We start from the raw sequence: 26,593 nt of genomic DNA, 5'->3' as shown, positions 1-26,593 counted from the left end.
CAACATCTAGTGGAAAGCCTTCCCAGAAGAGTGGAGGCTGTTATAGCAGCAGGGGGGGGGACCAACTCCATATTAATGCCTATGATTTTGGAATGAGATGTTCAACGAGCAGGTGTCCACATACACTACATGACTAAAAGTATGTTTGTAATCGTAAAGGGCATCCTCATAATTATCAGTATAAAGCAACTTTATTTCTAAAGACATTCTCCAGCATCATTTATTTATTGACAATAAGAATTGTTTCAACTCCAAGTGATATTTGTCAACAGAATACCATAAAAGGTTCTTCCACAACAATAAGATATTATGTCATCCCTCTCCCAAAGTGTCACACAGTAGGTTATAGTTCTTCATATTCCTAACTTTAGAGTTTAAAATGGACAAAGGTAGTCTCAATGATTTGTACATTATGAAATCAATGTATACACAAAAACACACCTAAAAGTATTCACAGGGAGCAGGAGAAAGGAGGTTTCTTGTTCATCTCGATTAAGGCTTAATTATACAAAACAATCAAGTTAGGGAGCTTATGAAGGAACCAGCGTTTTCAACTCTTATTGGAAAACATGAAAAGAACACCCCTCTCAAAGAAAGTTAATGTACATTATACACAAAAAAACAGACTGGGGATTCACAGTCACATGCTGCCCTCAGGGTGGGGCAACACTTATGAAAAGGTGACCATCTCTGTCTCAAATGACACCCTATTCCCCACATAGTGCACTACCAGAACCCTTCGTGCACTGCACATGGGCTCTTGTAAAAAAACAAACATGTTTTACATTACATGAGGTATAGGGTCTCATTTGAGATTTGCCTACTATAGTTGTCCACAGTTTGAAAGCCTATCACTGTCCAGTCCATGGCCAGAGCGAAGGCCGATAGCCATCCAGTCAGTGACCAGATCTCAGCTCTACAGTTGAGTTGTCCAGTCAGTGACCAGATCTCAGCCCTACAGTTGAGTTGTCCAGTCAGTGACCAGATCTCAGCCCTACAGTTGAGTTGTCCAGTCAGTGACCAGAGCGAAGCTCTACAGTTGAGTTGTCCAGTCAGTGACCAGATCTCAGCCCTACAGTTGAGTTGTCCAGTCAGTGACCAGATCTCAGCCCTACAGTTGAGTTGTCCAGTCAGTGACCAGATCTCAGCCCTACAGTTGAGTTGTCCAGTCAGTGACCAGATCTCAGCCCTACAGTTGAGTTGTCCAGTCAGTGACCAGATCTCAGCCCTACAGTTGAGTTGTCCAGTCAGTGAACAGAGCGAAGCTCTACAGTTGAGTTGTCCAGTCAGTGAACAGAGCGAAGCTCTACAGTTGAGTTGTCCAGTCAGTGAACAGAGCGAAGCTCTACAGTTGAGTTGTCCACAGTCAGTGAACAGAGCGAAGCTCTACAGTTGAGTTGTCCAGTCAGTGAACAGAGCGAAGCTCTACAGTTGAGTTGTCCAGTCAGTGAACAGAGCGAAGCTCTACAGTTGAGTTGTCCACAGTCAGTGAACAGAGCGAAGCTCTACAGTTGAGTTGTCCACAGTCAGTGAACAGAGCGAAGCTCTACAGTTGAGTTGTCCAGTCAGTGACCAGATCTCAGCCCTACAGTTGAGTTGTCCAGTCAGTGAACAGAGCGAAGCTCTACAGTTGAGTTGTCCAGTCAGTGAACAGAGCGAAGCTCTACAGTTGAGTTGTCCAGTCAGTGACCAGATCTCAGCCCTACAGTTGAGTTGTCCAGTCAGTGAACAGAGCGAAGCTCTACAGTTGAGTTGTCCAGTCAGTGAACAGAGCGAAGCTCTACAGTTGAGTTGTCCAGTCAGTGAACAGAGCGAAGCTCTACAGTTGAGTTGTCCAGTCAGTGAACAGAGCGAAGCTCTACAGTTGAGTTGTCCAGTCAGTGAACAGAGCGAAGCTCTACAGTTGAGTTGTCCAGTCAGTGAACAGAGCGAAGCTCTACAGTTGAGTTGTCCACAGTCAGTGAACAGAGCGAAGCTCTACAGTTGAGTTGTCCACAGTCAATGAACAGAGCGAAGCTCTACAGTTGTCCACATTCGGTGACGACAATCTTCTTGCTGGGTTTGCCAGTCTTTGTGCCCAGCTCTCCCATGCTGCGGACCACATCCATGCCCTCTCTGACGAAGCCAAAGGCCACGTGTTTGAAGTCCAAGTGCTCAGCCTTCTTCATGGTGATGAAGAACTGGGAGTTGTTGGTGTCTCGGCCGTGGTTGGCCATGGACAGCAGCCCCGGGCCTGTGTGGCGCACGTCAAAGTTCTCATCCTCAAACTTGTCCCCGTAGATGGATTTCCCTCCTGTCCCATCCTGGTTGGTGATGTCTCCGCCCTGAAGAAAGAGGACAATACAGAGACAGGACCAAACAGAGTTATACATTCTTGCAGAGGTTTACAAAATGTTTTGTGTTCCAAGAGGCACTAACTGTGACCTATGTTTTGGGAAACATGGTATTGAAGGTTATGAAAGCACTTTGGCTCTGATTATTGTCTGGTTGGAGGCTAACCCCACAACTGCCCTCCCCGCTTCTCACCTGACACATGAAGTCCGGTACGACCCTGTGGAAGACAGAGTTACGCAGCCCGAAGCCTTTCTGTCCTGTACACAGCGCTCTGAAGTTCTCAGCTGTCTTGGGGACGATGTGAGAGAACAGTTCTATGGTGACCGTTCCCAGGGGCTCGTCGTCAGCGGAGATAGAGAGGTACACCTGGGGGCAGTTTAGTGGACTCTTTAGTACAATTATTAAACATTATTGTAGGTGGAGGGGACAAAAGTAGTAGGCTAGGCGGCCCACCTATACATTAGCAGAAAGGGGAAACACTGACCTGGGGATTGGCGTCTCTGGAATGTTCCTGTACCCTGGACAGCTGGGGGGAGGAGAGGGACGAGGCCTCTGATTGGCTCATACGACTCTGACACTCACAGAAGGTCTTCCTGAAACACTCGGCCAGCTCCGCGGTCTTAAACTTGGCTGCCAACTGTTCCACCTTACCCTCACCCTCTGAAATGTTTTGGTTGTTGATAAAAAAACATTTATCAATTCAAATTATATACCAATCAATATATTTACGTAGCTTTGTGTGTGTGTTGCCGAGTTATGTATAGACCTACCTGAAAAGTCAGTAGCTGTCCAGACTAGGGCTTGGTTAGAGGTGTTCATGGGTTTGAGCTCCATGCTCTGACAGATGGTGTGATTGGCACAGACCTTCAGCACCTGCTCCCTCCTCATCAGCACCCGGTAGAACCTCTTATCGGGGTGGAAGAGGATCTTGATGTCTCCCACACCCCTCTCCTTCCACTGGCCCAGGTCTCTCTCCCAGCGGTACAGCTTGGTACGCTCCTTAAACAGGATCTCCTCATCCTCCTCCCCTGACTTAGTCTCCACCTGGACAACACAGTTACACGCAGGTTAATGACGAGACCACGGGCTGATTAATCAGGAGGGTGTAAGATTACAGAACTCATATAGAAATGTATTGCGTAGAACATGCAAGATTCTCTGTCATATAGATAGAATGTGGAGTAATGCCAGCTCTAGACTAAGCCTCCACCTAGAACACATTTAGACAGTTATAACGATGACGTAGAGTCTCTGCTTGGAACTCAGCATTAAAGGAAAGGTTCACCCATTTTGAATGTTATAGTATTTTTGTGCATCTATGAGTGATGTTCTATCGATTCCCTGGGTCATTTCATGTTTTCATGTGTATCAGAGTTATTGTGGTTCGAGCAGGCAGAATTGCCTCCGGTATGACATAGCACTGTGATAAAAGTCACTCTCACTACACTGGAAATTAAGAGGAATACGCCTTTTAGATTGCAAAATGATCTATTATACATGTCAGATTTCAATACTGGCCGATGTCACAACTCGGGAGGATGTCTTCTCTCATCGTTTCCATGTGCCTTAGAGACTCCACTCTGTAAGGCACATCGATCTGCAGGTTGAACACGGTGAGATTGTAGAGTTTGTTTAGGCGATTTTACATTTACATTTTAGTCATTTAGCAGATGCTCTTATCCAGAGCAAATTACAGTAGAGTGCATACATTTTATTACATGTATTTTTTAACATACTGAGACAAGGATATCCCTACCGGCCAATCCCTCCCTAACCCCGACGACGCTATGCCAATTGTGCGTCGCCCCACGGACCTCCCGGTTGCGGCCGGCTGCGACAGAGCCTGGGCGTGAACCCAGAGACTCTGGTGCCCTAGACCACTGCTCCACCCGGGAGACCCTTTACAACTAACTAACATGCTGATATTATCTTCTGTATTATTGTGTGTAACTACATTTGCCCGTAGACAGCATTGCACTGTGGATTTTGTAGACGACTTGAGATGCAACAGATTTCCATAACAGTTTTCCATGTTGCTACAAACCTTATTATGACCCCAAAATGAAAAATATAATCACAAAAAAAACATTTCTCACATTTTAGTGTTATTTAACCCTATAAATTAAAGAATGAGTGGTTTTATTTGGATTTTTCCTTTAAAGAGAGAGATTGGGGTAAGGCCCTGCGTTAGACTAGTGTCCTGTCCAGGCTGTGTACTTGTACAACAAGCTGCCTCACTACAGAAACCGGTCTGCTCCTATGAGCCGTTCTTCATAACATTCCCACTAAGGGTAAGTGGAGATAAATGAGTAGCAGTGCATTGATAAGTACCTCTGGTAGAGAGACTATGGGTTCAAAGTCAATGCCCACATTATTAGTGTCCTCTTCATCACTCCCCTCCTCCCCCCCCTCAGCTTTGGCTGCAGCTCCAAACAACGTAGCCCCGGCGTTCGCCCACGAGAAGTTGGAATCTAATAATGAAACATAAAAAAAGTTAACTGAAATGTTTGTTTTCACTGAAACATAGCTCAGTTGTCATGGTGACTAATAGAAATCTTAAGAACACACATCATATTGAATTTTCTTCAGTCAATCGTATAGAGAAAACTTAGAAGTGCCAACCTTGTTTTCCAAAGGCAAATTCCCCCCCAGTGTTCTGTGCCAGATCAGCAAAGGAGAACCCTTCCCCTCCTAGAGCACTGAAGCCCAATGAGCCAAATGAGTTAGGAGCATCTGTAAAAGAGAGTAAGTAAGAAAGAGAAGACAGCTCAGTTTGCTGCATTGGTGTCAGAAGTGGGATTGTGTTGCTGGGAGGACATAGAAGGCATTGCCAAGAGTTAAGTGAGGGCAAAATTCAAAAGGCTTTGTAGTGATAAATGTCTCATACCATGAGTAGTGGTTGTAGAAAATGTAGTATTGGAGCCAGGCTCAGAGGTCTTCTTGGCAGACAGGTCTATAGGGCTGCTGCTGCTGGTAGCTGCAGAAGTAGACTGATCTGGAGCCTGCTCGTTTAGAGTTTGACAAGAAACACAACTGCTTGCAGACTCCTCATTTCTAACAAGACACATGTTACACTCCCACTGCCCTGGCTTTTTGCCAAACTGTGCACCAAATCCAAAACCAAATGAGGGGGTTATCAAAGCAGGTTTTTCTGGACGGTTTGGAGTGGTAGCCTGCTCCCTGCTGCGGGAGACCGCAGTCTGAGATGGTGTTGAAGTGGAGCCTAACTGATCTGGAGTCTGCTGCTCCTTTGTAGTGGACTGGACCTCTGCCTCCTGAATGGTTAATGACTGAACTGAGACCTGTTCTTCTGCTGTAGAGGACTGGACATCTGCCTCCTGGATGGTTACTGATTGAACTGGGACCTGTTCCTCTGCTGTAGAAGATTGGATGTCAGCATCCTGTATGGTTAAGGACTGATCTGGGACATGTTCCTCTGCTGTAGAGGACTGGACTTCTGCCTCCTGGATGGTAACCAACTGTTCTGTGGCCTGTTCCTGGCTACCTGGGGTTGGGATTTCAGCCTCCTGTATGGTTAAGGACTGATCTGGGACATGTTCCTCTGCTGTAGAGGACTGGACTTCTGCCTCCTGGATGGTAACCAACTGTTCTGTGGCCTGTTCCTGGCTACCTGGGGTTGGGATTTCAGCCTCCTGTAAGGTTAAGGACTGATCTGGGACCTGTTTTTCTGCTGTAGTGGACTGGACTTCTGCCTCAGACTGATCTGAAGCCTGTTCCTGGCTGCTGGGGGACTGGTCTGGGACCTGTTGTTCTGGCACAGTATCGCCGGTGCTAGAGGACACAGCCTCAGATGAAACAGGGTCTGAGCTTCTCTCAGCATCCTAAAACACAATAACTAAAACAGTTAACATTTGCTTGAGAGAACCACTTTCAATTTCTTATAACCCAATGCCACATAAGTTGTTTACCTATGTGCAAACAAATGCATATAATCTCACCAGAGCCTCCTGTGCTTTGCGAAGCTCTGTCTCAAAGTCCTCTGGCTTGTCCTTCTCTGCCTCGCTATCGCTGCCTACACCACAGAAGAAGGTTGAAGGCAGCTGCAGGGTCCTGGCTTTCTGTTCCTCCTCTGGAGTAGGCCTCTTCTCCCATACCACCTCAAGCTCCAGGTCCAGACCCTGAACACCTGCGTCGGCCTGGCCTGCTGAGAGGAAACGAGTTGAGCAGGTTATTGGAGAATTAACTTCTGTGGAGAAATTTCACCCCAACCTGTCCTATTCATACCCATCTCTATAGCTGCTTTGGCCATGAAACTTACCAGAACCTGCACTTGCAGCTTCTCTCTCAGGAGGATCCTGGTACAGTTTTCCATTCAGGGCTTTAACTGCTGTCTCAAAGTCCTCATCTGCAATATTCACAGCACAAACTAACGTTAGCAACACTGTCAACTACAATTACTAAACGGTTGCTCATGCAGGTAGAAAAAGTTTGAGAGAGTGTCTCTCACCATCTGTCTGGGCGTCGCTGGTATATCCTGGTTCGTTCTGGTAGCAGAAGAAGGTGAGAGGCAGCAGGAGTTCCCTGGCCAGAAGAGCCTGCTCAACTGTTGGCTGCCTCACATACACCACTTCCACCTCACCGTCGGCCTCCGCCTGGGAGGGTGCTATAACACAACACAAATGGTGAGACAACTCAGTCAGGAGGCCCCCTTCCTACAGAACAGTGTACAGAACAGAGAGACATTGAGAGCAGGAACCGATTAATACAACTATATTAATCTCCAAGGTGAATTTGATATATTATTATTATTGAAAATTGGATCTACAGAAACTGTAATAATACTTGATGTAATTATGCTCCAAGGTTATTGTTTGGTACTAAATGGCAGGCTAACATTTTATTAACTAGAAAGGCACAAAACCATTTCACTAAGCAGATAGTTGCATGTCTAGGGTTAGTTCCTCATCAAAACACATGCATCTAAAAAAATTGACAACGTGCATTTCACCCCCCGAGCGAGCAGTCTCCTATATCTCTGACAATGCTATTACTACTGAGTAAGTCAATCTCAAAAGCATCATAAACCTTAGAACCATGGATCTACAGTGTACTGTACATGAGTCCAACCATAGCAGTTGTACCATTTCTTCCTGCTCCTCTTAAACCAATTCATAGATAACTGTCCAGTGGTAGAACACGTTTTGCTTGTGACATACAGAACATGCTACCGGAGTTTCAACAATGGCTCTTTCACTGGGACATATTGTAAATCTCTGGAACAAACCGGACCAGAGTGGGATTTGATTTCACACTGTTGCTACACATCCTGGACTAAAAATGTGTGTGTGACAGCAAGCATGGCTGGAATCTCCCCGTGTCTCCTTTTAAACAGAGGGAGAAGTACTCTGAATCGCCGTTAACACAACTGGCTGCTACCAGGAACTTAGTCCTTTCACCCCTCCAATAGCTAAACAGCTATCCTAACTTTCATCTGTAGAAATCTATATTTCACTAGAGTAAGAGTTACTGTTGAGTATCACACATGGGCATGCAGCTCATTAGGTTGTTGTACTATAGGCTTGTAAAGTGCATTCAGGAAGTATTCAGACCGCTTCCCCTTTTACACATTTTGTTAAGTTACAGCCTTAGTCTAAAATGGATGAAATACATTTAAAAAAAAATCTCAATCTACACACAATACCCCATAATGACAAAGCGAAAACATTTTTAGAATAAAAATAAATAAAACACTTTTCATAATTTTTTTTAAACCCTTCTTTCTCCACAATTTTGTGATATCCAATTAATATTTACAGTCTTGTCCCATCGCTGCAACTCCCGTGCAGACTCGGGAGAGGCGAAGGTCGAGAGCCATGTGTCCTCCAAAACACGATCCTGCCAAGATGCACTATTTCTCGACACACTGCTTCCGATTAACCCGAAAGCCAGCCGCACCAATGTGTCGGAGGAAACACTAACTGGTGACCGTGTCAGGGCGCATGGGCGCACCACTAACTGGTGACCTCCACAGGAGTCGCTAGAGCACGATTGGACAAGGACATCCCGGTCGGCCAAACCCTCCCCTAACCCAGATGATGCTGGGCCAATTGTGCGCCGCCTCATGGGTCTCCCGGTTGCGGCCGGCTGCGACTCAGCCCGGGATCGAACACGGATCTGTGGTGACGCTTCAAGCACTGCCTTATACTGCTGCGCCACTCGGGAGGACCAGAATTTTTTGCATGTTTCATTCAAATAAAAAAACGAAGAACTTATTTACATAAGTATACAGACCCTTTGCTATGAGACTCGAAATTGAGCTCAGGTGCATCCTGTTTGCATTGATCATCCTTGAGATGTTCCTACAACTTGATTGGAGTCCACTTGTGGTAAATTCAATTGATTGGAAATTATTTGGAAAGGTACACATCTGTCTATCTAAGGTCCCACAGTTCATGTCAGAGCAAAAACCAAGCCATGAGGTCGAAGGAATTGTCCGTAGAGGTCTGAAACAGGATTTTGTCGAGGCACAGATCTGGGGAAGGGTACCAAAACATTTCTGCAGCATTGAAGGTCCCCTAGAACATAGTGGACTCCATCATTCTTAAATGGAAAAAGTTTAGAACAACAGTGGTTTAGAACAACCAATACTCCTCCTAGAGCTGGCCGCCTGGCCAAACTGAACAATTGGGGGAGAAGGGCCTTGGTCAGGGAGGTGACCAAGAACTCAATTGTCACTCTGACAGAGCTCCAGAGTTCCTCTGTGGAGATGGGAGAACCTTCCAGAAAGACAACATCTCTGTAGCACTCCACCAATCAGGCCTTTATGGTAGAGTGGCCAGACGAAAGCCACTGCTCAGTAAAAGGCACATGACAGCCCCCTTGGAGATAGCCAAAAAGGGTCTAAAGGACTGACCATGAGAAACATGATTCTCTGGTCTGATGAAACCAAGATTGAACTCTTTGACCTGAATGCCAAGGTTCACGTCTGGAGGAAATCTGGCACCATTCCTACGGTGAAGCATGGTGGTGGCAGCATCATGTTGTGGGGATGTTTTTCAGCGGCAGGGACTGAGAGACTAGTCCTAGATCAAGGGAAAGATGAACAGAGTAAAGTACATAAAGATCCTTAATGAAAACCTGCTCCCGAGCGCTCAGGACTGGGGCGAAGGTTCACCTTCAACAAAGTAGTGAGTAAAGGGTCTGAATACTTATGTAAATGTATTATTTTTTTATTTTTTATAAATTTTCAAAAATGTCTAAACCTGTTTTTGCTTTGTGTGTAGATTGAGGCAAACAACAATTTTAGAATAAGACCAACGTAACAAAATGTGGGAAAAAATCTACGTCTCTGAAAACTTTCAGAATGCACTGCATGTTCCACTAGTTCCGTGCTGGTTAAGACCGGCTACCAGGCAAGGCCAGACAGGTGACAGCTGTGTAGGTGACGTGTCACAGCACACACACAGTGTAGTGACAGAGTACCTGGGGGCTCAAATTGGGTGGATGAGGTGCTGGTCCAAAAAGTCTTTGGGTTATCTTTGAAAAGCCTAAAATCCAATCCTACAAAATAATGGTTGGCATGTGAGACAAACTAGAATTGGGGGTGGTTGGATTAAGAAATGAAAATTAATGCATCTTTGGTTAGCTTCAAGTTGCTGAATGTCATTGCATTAAGTAAGTGTAATGGATTAGGCCTATATCAATCTTTCTATATTTCGGTCCTGTCCCATAGAGAATGATAGAGATATCATTTTTATATAAGTTCCATTATGGCGTCTGTAAACTCACGGGCAGCGCCATTGAGGCAATCTCCATTATTATTACCTCCTCCTTCTCCTCCTAGTTGGCAAACAAACTGAAAGGGTGCATACTGCCACCTAGTGTTTGCTCAGAAGTATAATTTACTGGCAGATGACTCGGATGGAATCATGTGATCCTTCCGTAACCCATGGCAAGTCTCCCCCTGTTGACTACTTTAAGAATGGTGGGGACAGGACATAGTTAGAGGACAAAAGTGTGACACCAATCCGGCCCCCAAGGACTGGAATTGCCCAGGCCTAATCTCTAACTACGTCCTGTCCCCATTTCTGCCTTCATGAAGACAAAGCCTGAAATAATCATTTATACTAAATGAAATGGACTATATAATCAATTTCATCGGCTCTCATATCAAACAACCTATATCAAAATACCAAATGTGAGGAAGAGTGGATGTAAGTTAGTCTAATGGGAGTGACGGTTATGTTCTGTCCTACTAACACAAGAGTGTGGGCTGGTGGGAGGAGCAATGCGATAAACCAATGGGACATGAATGGAATCACAACACAATGGGGTCAAATTATGTGAAATCTCCATAATGGGCGTCACCATTCAAAAACAAGCGGTTTACACTGAACCACAAGATCAACAAAAACAATCAAGAAAGAATAACAAAAGGCTTACCTTTTTCTGAGATTTTGAATGCAGTTAAAGGCTGGGAGGTCCGACCGCTGTCTTTAACCTTGGAGCTCTCTGAAGAACTATCCTCCTTGGACGACGGGGGGCTGCTGCCGAAAAACTTCTGCAGAGAGTCTGTTCCAAAGAGGAACTTGGGTGGGGACATCACCATCCTGGAAAGATTGAGAGGGCTATGTGGAGTGCCAGTGGAGGACTTACAGTCAGGGGTGTGTAAAGTCTCATGATACAGCTCCGTCCGTTCTGTGGTGGTCTCCTCCAAGATGTCCACATCAGCTTGTCCACACACTGTTGTCCCCGTCGCTATTGCTTCCTCCTGAGTAAGGGTCTCACTGGAGGCTATTGGAGTGACCAGAATCTCATTCTCCTGGGCAGTTTTAGCCTGGTCAAATATATCTCTGAAGGAGTTAGCCACATCCTTCAGTTTGAATCTCACAGCTAACTGCTCAACATTTCCCTTAGTTACCTCGGCAAAGTCAATAGCGCTCCAGACCCAGGCCTTCTCAGCACCCTTCATGGGCTCCAACTTCATAGAAGGTGTGACCCAATGGTTGGCGCAGATTTTCAGGACTTTGTCTCTCCTCATGATGAGTCTGACTCGTTTGGTATCGCAGTTCTGCAGTATCTTGAGGTCTCCGATGCCCCTCTCCTTCCACTGATTCAGGTCTTTGTCATAGCGATACAGCTTTGCCCTGTGGCTGAAACACACATTTTCATTCTCCTCTCCAGTGGAGATCTCCACCAGGTCTGGCAGGGGAACCACAGGCTCAAAGTACAGGCCGTCCCGCTCCTCCTCCTGGCTAATGTCCTGCTCCTCGTCCACAGACACCCCGCTCTGGTTCATCTCGGCCAGCGACTTGGCGGGACTGACGACAGGCTGGAAGCTGAAGTTGAAGCCCTCTGTGGATTCTCCAAAGCAGAAGAGGTTCTTCCTGATTGGGCTGCTTGCCAGGGGTGAGGCGTAGACAGAGGTGTCAGCACTGTCGTCCAGAGCCTCCTCTCTCAGGTCATAGTTGTCCCATTCTAAGGTAGGGCCAGTGTTCTCTGCGTGGGGCTTGATATTCAGACCAGAGGTGTTACTGGCTGTCGTGATGTTAGCTTGGCTGTCGTCCTCCTTGATCTTGGTTTTGTCATCGGTCAGGAAAGATTTAAGATCTTTCAGGCCAGACTTCATCTCCTCTGCCTTCTGGATGAGATGTGCAGTTCTGCCTGTGTCAACAAGCTTGTGAGGAGTCTGCAGTGGGATGTCTAACAGGAGCATCTGACACTCCTCAAACTTCAGCTTGAACTCCTCAGCCAGCTCAGGGGTTTTAAACTTGGCAGCGAGTTGCTCCAGTCTGGCATCTCCGTCAGAGAAGTCATTAGCCAGCCACATCCAGGCCTTGTCGGAGCCAGCCAAGGGCTTCAGGTTCATGGTGGTGGTGATCCAGTGGTTGGCACACACCTTCAGGACCTGCTCTCTTCTCATCAGCACCCTGAGCCTGCCGTTGGTGGCGTTCTTCAGGAACTTGAGGACTCCAACGCCCCTCTCCTTCCACTGGCTGATGTCTCCGTCAAACCTGAAGAGCTTCACTCTCTGGGAGTAGAGGGCCTGTTCGTCCTCCTCTCCTGTGACCAGGTCCACTTTCTCTGGCATCTGGACCACAGGCTCAAACTGGATATCGTCATTATCCTCTGTCTTGTATATGTCCTCTTCATCCTGGTCAGCTGAGGTGTCTGCCCTCTGGTTTGACTGAAGGGATGTGAACAGCTGCTCACCAGCGCGGGTGAAGCCTTTGAAATTGGAGTCGGTCTGACCAAACTGGAAGTCCCCTTGTGAGTTTTTAGCCAAGTCTGCAAAACTGAAGTCGTTGGGTTTGCCAGTGAAGAGGGGATTTTCATCCTGACCTGTCATGTCCACTGACAGCACTGATGCATATACACTGACACCAGATTCCTTCTCTTTCTCTCTGTGCTGCTCTGCAATATTCTTCAGGCACATTGACACAGACCCTGAAGCAGGAGTCTGAGTTTCAGCTGGTAGCGTTTCCTTTGCAGTTTCCTGAGTGCCAAACTTAAAGCCACCTGCTGGGATGGGCATGGTGAAAGAGAAGCCTGCAGCACTGGGGGTACTGCTTTCAGCCTGAGGGGTCTCAAACTTGAAGAATGCAGGGGAACTTTTATCAACTTTGCCTGTGCCAAACTGCAAAGAGCTGTCACCGTTGAAGTTCGCTTTAAACCCAGCGCCTGTGGATTGAGTAGAGGCAGTCCGACACCCGAAGTTAAAGCTGAAGGATGAGCTGGAAGTGGCGGCTGTGGCTATGCTCTTAACATTGGGTTTGGGCATCTGACAGGAGACACATTGACTAGCAGAGTCGTTGTTTCTGACTAGACATGCGTCACAGTCCCACTCTCCCTCCTGCCTGGCAAACATGGCCCTAAGAGAGGAGCTGCTAGCATTGGGGTTGGGTGTCTGGCAGGAAACACACTTAGAGGCAGATGCATCATTCCTCACTAGACAAGTGTCACAGTCCCATTGTACATCCTTCCTTGAAAAAGCAGCACCAAAGTCTGACACTGTTGGCTTTGTTGTTGGTGCTACCTCTACTGTTGATTTTGCTGAAGGATTAGGAGTTTGACAAGAAACACAACTGCTTGAAGAAGCCTCGTTTCTTACAACGCATGTATCACAGTCCCACTGCCCTGGTTTTTTGCTGAATTGGGCACCAAATCCAGACCCAGTTGAGAGGGTTGCCAAACCCGGGGCACCAAATGGCATGGTTGAGGCCTTTGATTCTGCTGCTACTTTTGTGGTTTCTTGCCTCTTTCCAAACTGGGCACCAAAACCAGCAGCAGGTATATAAGTGGTGCCACTGGTTCCAAACGTAAAGGAGGAGGGTATCTGAGCTCCAAAAGACCCAAATCCTTTTCCAATAGATCCTGCGCTGCTGGTATCTTTTGACGAGTCAGCTCCAAATCCAAAAGTAAATCCTCCCACTGAAGCTGCCCCACTAGTAAAGCCTTTGATGTCAGTAGCCGGTGCACTGTCTGGCTTTGATGGGGCATTAGGGTTGGCAGTCTGGCAGGCAACACACTGCATAACTTTAGCTGCATTTCTTACACAGCACACATCGCAGTCCCACTCCCCGTACTTCTTTGCAAACTGGGCAGCAAAGTTTGTCGCCAATGGAGCAGAGAGTTTAGGAGAATTATTTTTCCTATATGACTGATCTAGCTGCTTTTCTGGAGATTTGAGAACTATCTTCTGAGCCTCTTCAAACTTTGTCTTGAAGAGCAATGCCTCGTCTTCCGTTTTGTACCGGATGGCCAGTTGCTCAGTCCTTGGTTCCTCATCCGCATAATCAACGGCATTCCAGACCCAGGACTTGTCAGATCCAGCATTTGGTTTCAGGAGCATATCTGGCGTGATGTAGTGGTTAGCGCAGATCTTCAGAACCTGCTCCCTCCTCATCAGTAGACGCACTTTTCCTGATCTATTGTGCTTTAGGATTTTGACTAAGCCGATACCTCTCTCTCTCCACTCTTTTGTCTCTGCATCGAATCTGAACAGCTTGGCCCTGTTACAGAACATCTCCTCCTCTTCCTCCTCTCCAGTCTTCACATCTACTTTGTCAGGGAGGGGCACAATAGGCTCAAAGTGAGGCCCATCCTCGTCCTCCTCCACATGAGTGCTGTCGTTATTGCTCTCCGCTCCCTTCTCCTCCTCTGCTGTGTTTGCTAGCCCAAATACCGGCGGGGTTACATCAAAGAAACTAAATGGCTGGTCAAATTTTCCAAACAGGTTTGGTTTGTCCTGGATCTGGATTGTGTCAGCAAAGGAGAACCCAGATGCACTTTTAGGGCCAAAGGTAAAAATCCCTCCCTGACAAGGAGGCTCATGGGGCTTCCCCTCTGAGGGACCCTCAGATTTGGTTGGAATGTCTGATGTCAGAAGACCCAACAGGCTCTCATTGTTTTTGGACTTGAAGGTGAAGTCCCCGTCATTGGATTTAAAGTTGGAGTTGAATTTAAAGGCAGCAGATGATGGGGTGGACTGGGCGACTATTCCAGCACCAAAGCTAGGCAACTTAGGAGGCTCAGCAGGGATCGGCTGGCCAAAAGAGATCTTCCCAAAGCCCACAGGCTTCCCCTCGATGCTCTTTGGTGGTTGGACAGGTACAATGGAGGGCTTGGTGAAGTAGCCAGGCTCTGGGAGGGGAGGGTTTGTGGTGGGCTGCGAGTGGCCGTAGTATTCCTCACTGTATGGGGAGAGTAGACTGGTTGCTGGTGACTCGAAGCGGAGAGGGGCGCCGAAGACCTGATCTTGAGGAGGGTAGATGCAGGCTGGTGTTGACTGCAGGGGAGGAGTGTTAGTGGGCTGCTGGTAGGCATACATGTGCTGCTGGGGTGGCAGGCGGTTGATTCCATACACAGGAGCCTGAGACACAAGAGAAAGAAAAATGTATTCAAACTAAAACCTGTGCATTTCATATTTGCCACTGAAAAGTAGGGCTGGGCGATATCAAATTAAGTCAATTAATTCCAATGTATGTTTTTGCGCAATATTTCAAATACATGTATTGCAAGAATCAAGGTTTTTTGTATTTTTCCTTTTTATAAACATGAATGGATTTTTTGTCTCGTCTCCTTTGCTCCTTCTGTGCACCTTCCAATTGACAACAGAGATCTGTATATAATGACGAGATGTACGTCTCCGCCCTAACAATGGGAGCTGTTGTCACCAAGGCAGGAAGGCATGTGACAAGCTTAGGTCCACAATAAGCCCATAGAAACGCATTTGGGTTATTTTGAACAGGCTTCGCCTCTTCCTCTGGTTTACACAGAATCACAGGCATATACGCCAAGCTCCTCACGAAAACAAAGATGAGAGATCACTTCTTCCTCTCTGACGAGCAGTTTTCACTCACTATTTGCATTTGACGTCTGGTCCAACAGAATCGGTCATATGGACACCGAAACACATTGAGAAATGATTTTACCGTAATAGAGATGTTAAAACAATGACCATTGATTCTGGAAAATGAATGCTCAGTTTGTCGCATGTGGCATTGCGGTATCAAGTACCGCTAGCAGCATTTTAGCCACATACTTTTATACTAGCTGTCTAGTCTGTGTTTTATAAAATGTGCAATAAGCATAAAACACAATTGTATAAAGAAATTTCAACTTGTTCTCATTCTGAGAATTTAGGTAGGCCACTCGATTTCAATATCTGAACAAAGTGGACAAGTGATAAGGGAATTAATATGCTTAATGGTAATGACTAAAAATATTCCACCCTGAAACCATATAATTGTATGAAATGTATTAGAATCATAAAACTATAACCAATGATGTGTGTAGTTTTAGTCAGAATTAGAACAAGGACCTTTTGTTCCTTTTTAGTAGGTAAGCAGGGTGCAAGTGTGAAACAAATGACAAGAGGAGCTATCGACAGACAAGCTGGACTACTGTGTTCCTTACAGGACATTCTGTCTTCACCTGTGGAGGGGAGAAACTGTTAGGCTCGCAGAAGATTATGAAACATGTTGCAGATTAAACAATGTATCTGTGTAGTGGAAAAACAGACTGTCTGAGCAAGGCGGAGCTTAAGATTTGAACTTGTTTGTGTGAAGGTATGTGCGTAAGGAGCCAGTATAAAATGGATGTTTTTGTATTGTGGACTTTAGAACGTTCTCTGAATAAACTTTACTAGCCTTTTGCATAAAGCTGAGTCTTTGCCTAATTATTCTTAAACCCATGGTCTTACAAACCTCTGGGATTGGTCAAAGCTATTGATTGATAGTTATTATCATTGGGATTGAAATTCTCCTGACAACAAGCTAACATGCTGTTCAAACAGTTGGAGACGGACAGAAGGGTGTGTTGATAACAATCCAACTGTTCTGCCTTCTTAGCTAGAAAATAGATCCAGGTTAGCTCAAATTTAAATATAAAGATTAGCTAGCTAGTCACTAGCACATGGGCTTGTGCTTGAGATTAATTAAGAGACCTTATATTTTCTATAGCCTAATGCCTGCTATAAGAAGTTAGTCATTATTAGTGAATGTGCATTATGCATGGTTCTGGTTAGACAGATCCGTGATTACAAAAAGGCAGGTTAAATCATTTGATAAAAATATTACATTATTAGTGGGTCTTATTTTTATTTTATTTAAATAGGCAAGTCAGTTACAAATTCTTACTTACAATGATGGCCTACACTGGCCACACCCAGACGACGCTGGGTCAAATGTGCACCGCCCTATGGAACTCCCAATCACGGACAGTTGTGATGCAGCCTGGATTCGAACTAGGGACTGTAGTGATGCCTCAAGCACTGAGATGCAGTGCCTTAGACCGCGTCACCACTTATGATTGTGGAAGCCCTATATTTATCCGAGGTATAACTTCACAAGCCCTGAATTCATTCGATTATTTCTGACTGTTTGAAATGCAGTCTATTTGACCCTTTAACTGTACAGAGCTTACTTAGAGAACTTTTTCTTTTATATACGTACTAGTCAAATGTTTGGACACGTACTCATTCCAGGGTCTTTATTTTTAATATTTTCTACATTTTAGAATAATATTTTATATTTAATATTCTTCAAAGTAGCCAACCTTTGCCTTCATGACAGCTTTGCACACACTTGACATTCTCTCAACCAGCTTCATGAGTTAGTCACATGGAATGCATTTAAATTAACAGGTGCGCCTTGTTAATTTGTGAAATTTCTATCCTTCTTAATGAGTTTGAGCAAATCAATTGTGTTGTGACAAGGTAGGGGTGGGTATACAGAAGACAGCCCTATTTGGTAAAAGACCATTTCCATATTATGTCAAATAAGCAACGAGAAACAACAGTCCATCATTACTTTAAGTCAATCTGGAATATGTCAGGAACTTTGAAAGTTTCTTCAAGTGCAGTCGCAAAAACCATCAAGCGCTATAATGAATCTGTCTCTAATGAGGACCGCCACAGGAAGGGAAGACCCAAAGTTACCTCTGCTGCAACGTCAGAAATTGCAGACCAAATAAATGCTTCAGAGTTCAAGTAAAAGACACATCTCAACATCAACTGTTCAGAGGAGACCGCATGAATCAGGCCTTCATGGCCGAACTGCTGCAAAGAAACCACTACCAAAGGACACCAATAAAAAGAAGAGACTTGATTGGGCCAAGAAACACGAGCAATGGATATTAAACTGGTGGAAATCTGTTCTTTGGTCTGATGAGTCTAAATTTGAGATCTTTGGTTCCAACCGCCATGTCTTTGTGAGACGCAGGGTAGGTGAACGGATGTGAACGGATATCCGCATGTGTGGTTCCAACCGTGAAGCATGGAGGTGGTGTGGGGGTGCTTCGCTGGTGATACTGTCAGTGATGTATTTAGAATTCAAGGCACACTTAACCAGCATGGCTACCACAGCATTCTGCAGCGATACACCATCCTATCTGGTTTGCGCTTATGGGGACTATAATTTGTTTTTCAACAGGACAATGACCCAAACACACACCTTACTGTGTAAGGGCTATTTGACCAAGAAGGAGAGTGATGGGGTGCTGCATCAGATGACCTTGCCTCCACAATCACCCAACCTCAACCCAATTGAGAGATGGTTTGGGATGAGCTGGACCGCAGAGTGAAGGAAAAGCAGCCAACAAGTGCTCAGCATATGTGGGAACTCCTTAAAGACTGTTGGAAAAGCATTCCAGGTGAAGTTGGTTGAGAGAATGCCAAGTGTGCAAAGCTGTCATCAAGACAAAGGGTGGCTACTTTGAAGAATCTCAAACCCCTTTTTTGGTTACTACATGATTCCATATGTGTTATTTCATAGTTTTGATGTCTTCACTATTATTCTACAATGTAGAAAATAGTCTAAAAAAATACAAAATAAAAAACTTGAATGAGTAGATGTGTCAAGAATTCAAGATATTAATTTTTAGGCCATATCGCCCAGCACTACTGAAAATACTATCCCACTTTAAGTAACTAAACCATTCTCAATTCTTAAAGAATAGCAAGGTATAAACACATACCTTTGTTGGGGTAACATTGGCTGCCGTACGAAGGAGATACTGTCCGGCGTTATAAGCAGGCGATTGATTGTAATACATAGAGGGTGCCTGTGTGGTGGCAACTGTAAACAAAAAGAGGAAAGAGGGTATAATCAACATTCATAATTGAAAATCCTAGAAACATTGCTATTTCAGTATTCCTTAAAACGCACAGTCAAACTACACAACTCAGTTGTGTACTGTGTTCCTACCAGTGAGGGGTGCTCCATGGAAGGTCTGTGCTGGGGGGTAGCCCTCCTGCATGCTCTCAGCCCCGTACCCATCTCCATACATTCTTTGGTGGGGTGACGCCATGCTGTCTGATGAGTGATGCCTCAGGTCATGGACCTCATTCTGCAACACAACCACACAGCACTTATCAACACAGAAACCATACATTAACATCTTAATTAATACACACACTTGACATGGCTAACATCCATCTACCATATCCTCAAAAACAATGAATCCAGGGGCTGACCTTGAGGCTCTCCACCTGCTGGCAGAGCATCTGCAGGAGGGACTTCTGGTCCTCCGCCCAATGAGGTGGCGTCTTTAGTGAAATCTGGAAATGGAGGATAATATTTTTCCACCCCATCAAGATATTTCAAATATTTATGCGAGAAAAACAACCTGTAGAGTAAATCTGTGTGCATGTATGTCCATGTTTGAAAAATTGGAAGAGCAACTGTCTCACATATGTTTATAAGTCAACATTTATAATTAAAAGTACCAGGTGTCTTTTGGAGGGAGAGGCCAAGCTCTTGCTGGGGGAGGGGGTTAATGGGGCGAATCTGACACAAGAGATTGAAGCAGCAGGCTTAGTAAACTGAAGGCTGGAGTGGACCGGTCCGCCGTCCTCCTCTTCATCCATCGCTTCTCCACTCTCCTCCAGCTGCTGTTTCACATCGTTCAGGAGATCCATCACCTCCTCCATCGAAACGGGCAGCTGGGTCATAACAGTGAATACGGTTGAATGTCATGTCATGCTTCTAACTCTTAAACTTTTGATTATATGAAGGTAACTGTAGCCTACTGTTCAGATGGGTTAAATGGAAACTCAAATCTGGACACTAACTGTAGGCCTATAACCTCTCACATAGCCTTAATATTAACTGCAGCAGAATTAAGCATTTCTTGCAGTAAAATGATACAAAATGTAGGCAACATTTTTACTCGGGAACAGGAGTGGAGAAATATTATTTCTTTCTTCCAGCATCTTGAGAGAATGCGAATGCTCAGTTAAATACCATCGGTAGAGGTGCCATCTTTATCTTTTTGTTGTTGTTGAGTTATTGCATTTTCTCAGATGTCAACTAGATTGAAGCATTCATTCTATCGATTTATTCTGGTGAGCAAGGGTTTATTTAATCTTCTAGGGCAACATTTACTGACAGAAGAGAAGCTGCATGTATTTAATTATAGAGAAGATGACTAACAAATAGCCGACCAAAATGTCATAAATTATTAGTAGAAACGTATCAAAATCATGCAACAAAAAAATCATACACCCCTATCAAAGAATGGTTCTGCGGTCTTTGCCTATAGCCTATAGCGTATATTCTATATTTGTGGGTTAGGGTCGGGTGCAGGCCTCAGATTTAGCAATTGCGGGCAAGTGAACAAATACCTGACCCGCGCACCACTAGTGTGTGTGTCTAACCTTATCCATGTCGTCAGCGTTGGCGTTGTAGATCTTGGACAGGTAAGTTCTGAACTTCCTGAGGAACATGATGCACCTGTCCTGTGTCTCCTCCACCCCGCTACCAGCCTCCTCAGACAGACGCTGAAAGATCTACAAAACCCAGAGATATATCAAAAGACAATTCATAACAAACACATTCTGTATGGGAAAACAGAACAATGCTGGCAGAATTTTTTACTGGGAGCTGCACTTAAAAGCATGGTGATAAAGTGCAGGTGACAGACTCCAAGACCAAGGTCGAGCAGTGAACCCGTCACTACATACCCTAGCTAGGTGCCAGTTAGACGAGATGTTGTTGATGGTCTCCAGGGTAGCGATAGCCTCCTCTGTCCTCCCCTCGATGTCCAGGAGGGTCGCAAATGCTATCTTGGCCTCCTCCTCAAAGCCCTTCACTGATGGGATCTGCGATGAACACAAAATCCAATGAAAATAGAGCAATGCATACATTAAAACTGGTCTTGTCAATTTTCCAGCTTGGCAACAGTGATTACATGGCACCGGAGTGAATAGCGGCCGTTTTACAGGCTCCTGACCAATTTTGCTATTTAGTGTCTTTTTTTGTCCTAATCTGAACTTTTTCTGTACATAATGTTTCCACCATTGTTTCCTATGACCGAAAAAAGCTTCTGAACAAGAAAACAGCTATCACTAACCTCCATTTGGACGAGGACTTCTACTTCAATGAGTCGGATGAAAAAGACATATGGATTATCCCGGACCAGGCCCTGATCCACGACACTCGTATAGAGGCTGGCACGCGAGCACCCTGGTGAGACTGTTTCTACCCTCGGTTCTATTGGTGAATGTGCAATCGCTGGAAAGAAAATTGGACGAGCTCTGTTCGAGACTATCCTATCAACAGGACATTAAGAACTGTAAAATACTATGCTTTTTGGAGTCACAGCTGAACAAGGATATGGATAATATAAAGCTACCTGGTTTTTCAATGCATCGACAGTACAGAACGGCAGATCCAGGGTGGTGGTGGTGCTTCTCTTTATTAACAACAGCTGCTGCACAATCTCAAATAATAAGGAAGTATTGATGTTCTGCTCACCTGAGTTAGTGTAACTCATGATAAGCTGTAGACCATACTATTTACCAAGAGTATTCATCTGTATTTTTCATAGTTGTATTTAATGCCACAAACCGATGCTGGCACTAAGACCGCACTCAACAAGCTGTATACGGCCATAAGAAAACAAGAAAATGCTCATCCAGAGGCGGCGTTCCTAGTGGTCGGTGATTATTTCTACCCCTTTTTCGTGATATCCAATTGGTAGTTACAGTCTGTCCCATTGCTGCAACTACCCTACGGACTCGTGAGAGGCGAAGGTCGAGAGCCATGCGTCCTTGGAAAAACACATCCCTGCCCAGCCACACTGCTCGCTTAACCCGGAAGCCTGCCGCACCACTGTGTCGGAGGAAACACCGTCCAACTGCAGGAGCCCGGCGCACCTCAAGAAGTCGCTAGAGCACGATGGGACAAGGAAATCCCGGCCAGCCAAACCCTGCCCTAAACCGGACGACGCTGCGACGAACTATCAAACAGGCAAAGCGTCAATACAGGACTATGATCAAATCCTATTACACCAGCTCTGACACTTGTCGGATGTGGCAGGGCTTGCAAACTATCACGGAATAGAACGGGAGACCCAGCCGAGAGCTGCCCAGTGACACCAGCCTACCAAATGACCTAAATGCCATCTATGCTCGCGTCGAGGCAAGCAACACTGTCCATGTGTGAGAGAACCAGCTGTTCCAGAGGACTATGATCACTCTCTCCGTAGCCGATGTGAGTAAGACTTTTAAACAGGTTAACATTCACAAGGCCGCAGGGCCAGACGGATTACCAGGATGCATACTCAGAGCATGCACTGACCAGCTGTAACCTGTCTAAATGACTATCACCCTGTAGCACTCGCATCTGCATCTATTAGGGATCCCCATTAGTTGTTGCCAAGGCAACAGCTATACTTCCTGGGGTCCAAACACATCAAGTCAATTACATTACATATAAAACAAAAAATAAAACAGTACATGATATAACATTATTATACCACTACAAATCTACAATACTCAGAAAAAACATATCCTCCTCATGGACTGCACCAGATTTGCCAGTTCTTGCTGTGAGATGTTACCCCACTCTTCCACCAAGGCACCTGCAAGTTCCCGGACATTTCTGGGGGGAATGGCCCTAGCCCTAACCCTCTGATCCAACAGGTCCCAGACGTGCTCAATGGGATTGAGATCCGGGCTCTTCGCTGTCCATGGCAGGACACTGACATTCCTGTCTTGCAGGAAATCACGCACAGAACAAGCAGTATGGCTGGTGGCATTGTCATGCTGGAGGGTCATGTCAGGATGAGCCTGCAGGAAGCGTAGCACATGAGGGAGGAGGATGTCTTCCCTGTAACGCACAGCGTTGAGATTGCCTGCAATGACAACAAGCTCAGTCCGATGATGCTGTGACACACCACCCCAGACTATGACAGACACTCACCTCCAAATCGATCTCGCGCCAGAGTACAGGCCTCGGTGTAACGCTCATTCTTTCGACAATAAAGACAAAACCGCGACTTGTCAGTGAAGAGCACTTTTGCCAGTTCTGTCTGGTCCAGCGACGGTGGGTTTCTGCCCATAGGCGACATTGTTGTTGGATATGTCTGGTGAGCACCTGCCTTAAAACAGGCCTACAAGCCCTCAGTTCAGCCTCTCTCAACCTATTGCGGACAGTCTGTGCACTGATGGAGGGATTGTGCGTTCCTGGTGTAATTTGGGCAGTTGTTGTTGCCATCCTGTACCTCTCCCACAGGTGTGATGTTCGGATGTACCGATCCTGTGCAGGTGTTGTTTTGACACGTGGTCTGCCACTGCGAGGACGATCAGCTGTCTGTCCTGTAGTGCTGTCTTAGGTGTCTCACAGTACGGACATCGCAATTTATTTCCCTGGCAACATCTGCAGGCCTCATGCCTCCTTGCAGCATGCCTAAGGCACGTTCACGCAGATTAGCAGGGACCCTGGACATCTTTCTTTTGGTGTTTTTCAGAGTCAGTAGAAAGGCCTCTTTAGTGTCCTAAGTTTTCATAACTGTGACCTTAATTGCCTACCGTCTGTAAACTGTTAGTGTCTTATTAACGACCATTCCACAGGTGCATGTTCATTAATTGTTTTTGGTTCATTGAACAAGCATAGGAAACAGTGTTTAAAACCCTTTACAATGAAGATCTGTGCAGTTATTTGAATTTTACGAATTATCTTTGAAAGACAGGGTCCGGAAAAAGGGACGTTTATTTTTTGCTGAGTTTATGTATGTATGAAAGTGAGATTGACTTCATCCCTGCTTGTATTTATGGGAGGTATTGACAAGTTGAATGCACCGAGCTGTCTGTTTGAACTACTGGAGCACAGCTCGGACACCCATGCATACCCGACAAGACATGCCACAAGACATTCACAGTCCCCAAGTCCAGAACAGACTATGGAAGGAGCACAATACTAAATAGAGCCATGACTACATGGAACTCTATTCCACATCAAGTAACTGACGCAAGCAGTAAAATTAGATTTAAAAAACAGATTAAAAAAACACCTTATGGAACAGCGGGGACTGTAAAGCAACACAAGGCAGACACATGCATACACACACAATAACATATACACACACGTACACATGGATTTTGTACTGTATATATGTGATAATGGTGGAGTAGGGGCCTGAGGGCACACAGTCTGAATGTATTGTAATGTTTTTAAAATTGTATAAACAGTCTGAATTTTGCTGGAACCTAGGAAGAGTAGCTGCTGCCGGGACCCATAATAAATACAAATATATATCCTGATTGCCTAGTCACTTTTAACCCTACCCACATGTACTGTGTACACAGTGTATTACCTCAATTACCTCGTACCCCTGCTCATTGACTCGGTACGGGTACTCCTTGTATATAGCCTCGTTATTGTTTTTACTGTGTTACCATTTCCCTTTTTATTTAGCAAATACTTGTCTTACTTTTTAACTCCGCATTGTTGTGAATGGGCTCGTAAGTCGGCATTTCACTGTAAAGTCTACACCTGTTGGATTCGGCGCATGTAACCAATAAAATTTCATTTGATATCAAAAGTCTACACACATGCCAATGCTTTAACTCAGCAGACTAACAGTGTTGGTCAGAGAAGCAGCTGTGGTGGTAGCTCACCTCTATGTCTCTAGAGGGGAAGTGTATGAACAGGGGGTCCAGGGATTCAGGGATGCCACGTCTCCTCTTGATCTTGTCCAGCAGGGGGAGCACCACGTTCCAGTAGTGAACACTCCGCCTTATGCACTCGTGGGCGTAGTATGAGTTCACACCAAACCCCTGGGAATTACATCAGAACAGATGTTTAATCCAAACGCAGATATGTAATTTCTTCAAAATCATTCATTTTTACTAAGGACACCTCGTTCAGTGTCGCATTCTCACAGTTATTTCGTTTTACATAGTTATATAAAAGGGATTTTGTAGAATATTCTCGCTAGTCCGAGAGTTATAAATAATAATCATACAAAGTTATAAATACTATTGAGTAAATGCGGAGGTAAACATTTCAGACAGACACCTAGCACATATCAAATCAAATCCAATTTTTTATTTGTCACATACACATGGTTAGCAGATGTTAATGCGAGTGTAGCGAAATGCTTGTGCTTCTAGTTCCGGCAATGCAGTAATAACCAACGATAAATCTAACCTAACAATTACCTTATACACACAAGTGTAAAGGGATGAAGAATATGTACATAAAAATATATGAATGAGTGATGGTACAGAACGGCATTGGCAAGATGCAGTAGATGGTACAGAGTACAGTATATACATATGAGATGAGTAATGTATGGTATGTAAACATTATATTAAGTGGCATTGTTTAAAGTGGCTAGTGATACATTTTTCACATCAATTTTTCCATTATTAAAGTGGCTGGAGTTGAGTCTGTATGTTGGCAGCAGCCACTCAATGTTAGTGGTGGCTGTTTAACAGTCTGATGGTATTGAGATAGAAGCTGTTTTTCAGTCTCTCGGTCCCAGCTTTGATGCACCTGTACTGACCTCGCCTTCTGGATGATAGCGGGGTGAACAGGCAGTGGCTCGGGTGGTTATTGTCCTTGATGATCTTTATGGCCTTCCTGTGACATCGGGTGGTGTAGGTGTCCTGGAGGGCAGGTAGTTTGCCACCAGTGATGCGTTGTGCAGACCTCACTATCCTCTGGAGAGGCTTACGGTTGTGGGCGGAGCAGTTGCCGCACCAGGCGGTGATACAGCCCGACAGGATGCTCTCGATTGTGCATCTGTAAAAGTTTGAGAGTGTTTTTGGTAACAAGGCGAATTTCTTCAGCCTCCTAAGGTTGAAGCGGCGCTGCTGCGCCTTCTTCACAACGCTGTCTGTGTGGGTGGACCAGTTCAGTTTGTCCGTGATGTGTACGCCGAGGAACTTAAAACTTTCTACCCTCTCCACTACTGTCCCGTCGATGTGGATAGGGGGGTGCACCCTCTGCTGTTTCCTGAAGTCCACGATCATCTCCTTTGTTTTGTTGACGTTGAGTGTGAGGTTATTTTCCTGACACCACACTCCGAGGGCCCTCACCTCCTCCCTGTAGGCCGTCTCGTCGTTGTTGGTAATCAAGCCTACCACTAGTGTTGTCTGCAAACTTGATGATTGAGTTGGAGGCGTGCATGGCCAAGCAGTCATGGGTGAACAGGGAGTACAGGAGAGGGCTCAGAACGCTCCCTTGTGGGGCCCCAGTGTTGAGGATCAGCGGGGTGGAGATGTTGTTACCTACCCTCACCATCAGGAAGTACAGTACCCAGTTGCACAGGGCGGGGTCGAGACCCAGGGTCTCGAGCTTGATGACGAGTTTGAAGGGTACTATGGTGTTAAATGCTGGGCTGTAGTCGGCGAACAGCATTCTTACATAGTTATTCCTCTTGTCCAGATGGGTTAGGGCAGTGTGCAGTGTGGTTACGATTGCGTCGTCTATGGACCGATTGGGGCGGTAAGCAAATTGGAGTGGGTCTAGGGTGTCAGGTAGAGTGGAGGTGATAGTGTCAGGTAGAG

At 45.4% G+C, this 26,593-nt stretch overlaps 1 protein-coding gene across 2 annotated transcripts in view; it reads right to left on the bottom strand.

Moving 5' to 3' along the window:
• Nucleotides 1-467: 467 nt before the first annotated feature.
• Nucleotides 468-26,593, bottom strand: part of LOC129816491 (E3 SUMO-protein ligase RanBP2-like) — a 37,051-nt gene continuing 10,925 nt past the window's right edge. Inside the window, exons 12-30 of one of the 2 annotated variants that reach the window (XM_055871039.1) lie at nt 24,698-24,856; nt 20,759-20,896; nt 20,453-20,584; nt 19,523-19,738; nt 19,271-19,354; nt 19,002-19,143; nt 18,772-18,872; nt 10,738-15,166; nt 9,778-9,855; nt 6,803-6,958; nt 6,614-6,700; nt 6,294-6,499; nt 5,222-6,176; nt 4,957-5,067; nt 4,666-4,805; nt 3,105-3,378; nt 2,819-2,994; nt 2,527-2,700; nt 468-2,324 (exon numbers count right to left, since the gene is read on the bottom strand). In XM_055871039.1, coding sequence (XP_055727014.1) covers nt 2,019-2,324; nt 2,527-2,700; nt 2,819-2,994; nt 3,105-3,378; nt 4,666-4,805; nt 4,957-5,067; nt 5,222-6,176; nt 6,294-6,499; nt 6,614-6,700; nt 6,803-6,958; nt 9,778-9,855; nt 10,738-15,166; nt 18,772-18,872; nt 19,002-19,143; nt 19,271-19,354; nt 19,523-19,738; nt 20,453-20,584; nt 20,759-20,896; nt 24,698-24,856 — 8,064 coding nt within the window. In that variant the 3' untranslated portion in view covers nt 468-2,018. The remainder of the gene's footprint in view (nt 2,325-2,526; nt 2,701-2,818; nt 2,995-3,104; nt 3,379-4,665; nt 4,806-4,956; nt 5,068-5,221; nt 6,177-6,293; nt 6,500-6,613; nt 6,701-6,802; nt 6,959-9,777; nt 9,856-10,737; nt 15,167-18,771; nt 18,873-19,001; nt 19,144-19,270; nt 19,355-19,522; nt 19,739-20,452; nt 20,585-20,758; nt 20,897-24,697; nt 24,857-26,593) is intronic. The other variant, XM_055871038.1, reaches the window with a different exon arrangement.

This window comes from Salvelinus fontinalis, chromosome 19 (genome assembly GCF_029448725.1).
Source record: "Salvelinus fontinalis isolate EN_2023a chromosome 19, ASM2944872v1, whole genome shotgun sequence".
In the NCBI taxonomy this organism is placed as follows: Eukaryota; Metazoa; Chordata; class Actinopteri; order Salmoniformes; family Salmonidae; genus Salvelinus; species Salvelinus fontinalis.
Note: the sequence above shows the minus strand (reverse complement) of the source record. Positions and strands in the feature narration are given on the sequence as shown.